At 48.6% G+C, this 5000-nt stretch overlaps 1 protein-coding gene across 1 annotated transcript in view; it reads right to left on the minus strand.

The window, feature by feature from the left end:
* Positions 1-5000, minus strand: part of grid2 (glutamate receptor, ionotropic, delta 2) — a gene marked incomplete at both ends in the record, with an annotated part of 437190 nt that overhangs the window by 173514 nt on the left and 258676 nt on the right. Inside the window, one exon of the mRNA XM_084439644.1 lies at positions 3163-3216. Coding sequence (XP_084295770.1) covers positions 3163-3216 — 54 coding nt within the window. The remainder of the gene's footprint in view (positions 1-3162; positions 3217-5000) is intronic.

The following is a 5000-nucleotide window of genomic DNA, read 5'->3' on the forward strand; positions in this document are numbered from 1 at the left end:
ATAGAACTAGGGTTACAATACGTAACCATCGTTCAATTTCGTGGAGCTCCGCCCCACAGGTCAAACTCCTATTGGCATAAGCGGAGCTACACGACCGCACCATATACACTCGCTGGCACCTCAATAACAAAGGACTGGCCAGCCAGGACACAAGCCAGCGCTCCAGGGTGAGCTCATACCAAAAGTTGTCCCAACCCAAGCACTGAGCCCCACCCCGCCACACTCGGTCTATCACAACCGAGGGCAAGGAGAGGTACGTGAGGGGAGAGCCGTAGTGGACGCAGCTACAACGTCACATAGCCCGTCCTAGCCTCACCACAGACAATAGCTGACCGTCACTCATAAGACGGTCCCGCCCATCATGTCTGACGATGACTCGCGCTGGCAGCTGTGACCAGCACAGACGACACCACAGAGACAGAGGTCATGGATAAAATATAATAACGGACAAAACGAGACGGAGACGACCGGGTCGCCGCCGTTTAAATGTCCTCCACAGACACACCATTGAACAGGGCCAAAGACGTGGCCACACCCCTCGTAGAGTGTGCCCGAACAACCCCAGTCAGAGGGCGACCCGCAGTCTCAAAAGACATGGAGATGCCCCTCACAAATCCACATGGGAGAGACGCTGTTTAGACAGCGGTGAGGATAGAAGGTTCTAGGCTCCAAACCCTGTGCACTGAATGCACCCCGGACCACTTTCGGAACAAAAGATGGATCCGATCCGTGCGCAAGACAGCCTTTCTCCCATCACCCGTGATGAGAGAAACTGTCAGAGCGCTCAGATCAATGAACCCGCTTGCCCGACGTCAAAGCAAGAAGAAGAGTGGTCTTAATCAAAAGCCACTTGAGAGAAACTTGCTCCGGTGGTTCAAACGACGCTTCACGCAGCGCGTTCAGAACCAAGAGCAAAAGCCGTAGCTTTACGCACCGGGCGAAGGCGGCGCACACCGATCAGGAAACGTTTAACCTACGGAAGCCAGAAAACCGTAGTTTTGGCGAGCCCCCCATGACACTTTGATAGCGGATGCCGCTAAACCGTCGCCACGATCCATTTATAAAATCTGTATTGTAAAATGTAAAATGTATGTAGTGGGTATCCTAGACTACATGAGGATGGACCAGAGGGTTAATTTCGGGCTGTATTTGGCCGATTAAGAAGGTTTGTGAAGTTGCTAACGCTAACGTTATCTACTGCTGCCGTTAGGTTTAGCTAGTTTATGTACTGTGGGAGAGATGGCGCGCGACCGAGTGAATGTTGTTTTATTCCGGCTCAAGGGTATTTGTGGGTATATTTTGAGGCTCTATTTTAAGTGTATGTGATTTTATGTAAAACGAATGGTTAGTAAGGTTTGATGGCCGAATTTTAGTTAATAGTCTAAACTACTGTAGGAGTTCCTGAGGGAGAGAGCAGTGGGGACCTGTCTCTGTGTGAGTGGGGGGAGCGTGCGTGCGTGTGTGAGAGAGAGCCCAGAGTTCATACAGATCTCAGTATAATGTGTTAGAGTTGCAAAAATTACTGTGTTGTTTAGTCAAAGTAAGAGGTTTTTCCATTATGTGTCTAGGAACCAGTGGCCCCAACCCCGACCATCTTAGTCCGGCGCTTAAACCAGAGATGGTCTCTATCAAGATGGATGGCAGCTTGGACCTTGGGCCTTCCCCGGACATCGATGCCACTTTGGGCCTAGCCTGTTTGTTTGCACTTTACTTCCTCTTCCAGGTTGAGTACCCCAAGGGGCTCGGCACACACTAAATGTTTTGGAAAGATGTATGAAACTGTCTGCCTCCAAGCCCTCCACCCCAGTCCTGCGTGTGGAAAATATGTTGAAGCCATAATAGTAAGTTGCTTCCATTGAAATTAGTAATGTTTTGTCTTTGAAGCTTTCAAACCTAAGAATGTTTAAAACCAGTACTCTTAGCCTATTTCAATGTGATATACAGTAAATGTTATAATGATGACTTGCATTTATATGATTCATTTTGTTATTCATTGTCTTTGTTGTCTACAGTTTATATTGAAATGATTGTTTTGTTTTTTAAGCTTTTGAACCCTGCTTGTAGCCTATTTGAATACACACTGCATGTTAGTATGGAACATATTTGTTATTCATGCAAGTCTGTGAATAAATGTTTTTAACACTAGCAAAATTATTATTTTTTCGACACAAAAACTGCCTAGATCAACAGGCTAAATGGGCATGCATTACATTTTGCTAATAAGGGTGCCATATATAAAACCATTATATAAATTTTATGAACCAAATAAAAAATAATAAATGGCACCCTTTAAAAAAAAAAAAGGTTCTATTTGGAACCATTTGGGATGCACCCTATAGGGTTCTTCATCAAGCACCTATAAAAAAGGTTCTTTATGGAACCATTTAGGGTGCCTTATATGTATCAAAGGATGGAACCCTAAAAGGTTCCATACAGAACCTTTTTTTCTAAGAGTGCAGACAATCTCCACCGTTCAAGAGCCCGGTCACCAGCGGCCGCCCCAGAACCGGGGGCACGCAAATCCAGCCCCCCGCCTGGGACAGCGCGTGCGGCCAAGGAGGGATGAACCACGGTTCCACAGACGTCACGGCCATCGCCTCCACATACCATCTCGCCTAGTGGCGATCCGGCGCCATCGGTATCACTGATAGACCGTCCGACCGCACTCTGGCTAGCAATGGTAAAATCAGCCCCAACGGCGGGAAGGCATAAAGCAGCGCCTTCGGCCAGGGGGCGTGCGTCAATGCTTCAACCCCCAGCAGAGGCTCGTCCTACTGCTTCAGAGAAAACCAGAGGGGACACTTTGCGTTCTCTCTCGAAGCGAAGAGATCCACCTCTGCCCTGCCGAACCCAGCCTAGAGCGGGTCTACTCGTTTCAGTTGTCTTTGCGAGCTGAACATTCTAAAGGAGCAGTTGTGCAGGAGAAGCCCGCTTTTAATGTGGTGCACCGGACCTGGTTGGACACAGGTACATGTATGGGTTTTTTCTTCAATCAATTGTAGCTAGCTAGGTTTCACTAGCCAATAGGAGCTAGCCCTGTGGGGCGGAGCTCTACGAAATAGAACTACACTAACCATCATGCACCTTAACTCTCAGGGTTAAACTACACTACATTTCACGCAACCCCCCCCCCCCCCTGTGCCTGGTTGTCATGACACCCACCTCATTGATGATGATCCAGTGACAGTCAAACGCCACCAGGTTGGTGTCCACAACCTGCAGAGGAACACAAGACACGATTGGTCAGTTAAATCCCGGGAAAACAGATGATTGGTCACGCACTTAGGTGCTAGGTGAGAACAGCTGTTTGGGCAGATAAAAACAGAGTAAACACACTTTTGCTTAGATGAAGATTAAGGCAGGGTTAAGGCAGGAAACCTTGAAAAAAGACCAAAAAGAAACATGTAGAGGAATTCATGGTGGAACATGAGGCTGTGTGTGTGTATGTGTGTGTCTGTGAGTGTGTGTGTGTGTATGTCTGTGTGTGTATGTGTGCAGAGGTATCAGCAAACACTATAAAGTAATTTGTCGTTCTAAAGAGGAGATATGGAACCTGCTGTGAGAGAGGGTTCAAAGAGAGAGCAGCCACTTAGAAGTACTGCGGAGGAGGGAGGACACTAAATGCACACACACACACACACACACACACACACACACACACACACACACACACACACACACACACACACACACACACACACACACACACACACACACAGTATGAATAACCTGTTTCTAATTCATCCCTACCAGCCTCCCTCCATATCTCCATGTTGTCTGCTTAACCGTGTAAATCCGTGTCTCCGGATGGCTGAGCTCCATCATCTGTCATTAGAGCAAGGCGACATGCTTATCCTAGTGTCCTTATCCTAGGGTGCGTGTCCTTATCCTAGGGTGCGTGTCCTTATCCTAAGGGTGTGTGTCCTTATCCTAGGGTGCGTGTCCTTATCCTAGGGTGCGTGTCCTTATCCTAGGGTGCGTGTCCTTATCCTAGGGTGCGTGTCCTTATCCTAGGGTGCGTGTCCTTATCCTAGGGTGCGTGTCCTTATCCTAGGGTGCGTGTCCTTATCCTAAGGGTGTGTGTCCTTATCCTAGGGTGCGTGTCCTTATCCTAGGGTGCGTGTCCTTATCCTAGGGTGCGTGTCCTTATCCTAAGGGTGTGTGTCCTTATCCTAGGGTGCGTGTCCTTATCCTAGGGTGCGTGTCCTTATCCTAGGGTGCGTGTCCTTATCCTAGGGTGCGTGTCCTTATCCTAGGGTGCGTGTCCTTATCCTAAGGGTGTGTGTCCTTATCCTAGGGTGCGTGTCCTTATCCTAGGGTGCGTGTCCTTATCCTAAGGGTGTGTGTCCTTATCCTAGGGTGCGTGTCCTTATCCTAGGATGCGTGTCCTTATCCTAGGGTGTGTGTCCTTATCCTAGGGTGCGTGTCCTTATCCTAAGGGTGTGTGTCCACCGGGGAGCTGTATTTTAGAGCTGGCGCTGTTTTCTCGTTTTTACAATGGGTAATGACCTCTAGGGCGCTATATAGACGAGAGCTGTGTTCCAAGCGCCTTTTAGCGCTTTAGCGCCATGAGCGCCATTTATTTGCAGTTGAAAAAAGTTTTACTTTTTTGGCTTGAGCGCAGGCTGTAAACGGCTGTTCTGACAATGACAACGGTCAGTTTTTGGGAACCAAAAACCAAAACTAACATTAGCTAGCTATCTTAACCAGGCTAGTTAATCTGCAGTCTGCAAAAACAGGACACTCGTTGCTAACGTAGCTGTAAAACATCGGTAGCCTAGCCAGCTCTAAACTCCGGCTCTAGTGCGCTCTATGCAGCTGTAAGCTTGGCGCTGTTCAGCTTACAGTCCGGAAGCTACATGCCGACGATACGAGATCGCGGGTCCCCCCCCCCCCACCACCCCCCCTCCGAGCCCTGCACTAAAGCTCCTCACCCTCCTCTCACTATAGCCCCATCCTTACATCCCTCAGCATACTTCTCCATCCCTTCATCCCTCGGT

The sequence above is a fragment of the Borostomias antarcticus genome (genome assembly GCF_949987555.1).
Source record: "Borostomias antarcticus genome assembly, chromosome: 6".
Lineage (NCBI taxonomy): Eukaryota > Metazoa > Chordata > Actinopteri > Stomiiformes > Stomiidae > Borostomias > Borostomias antarcticus.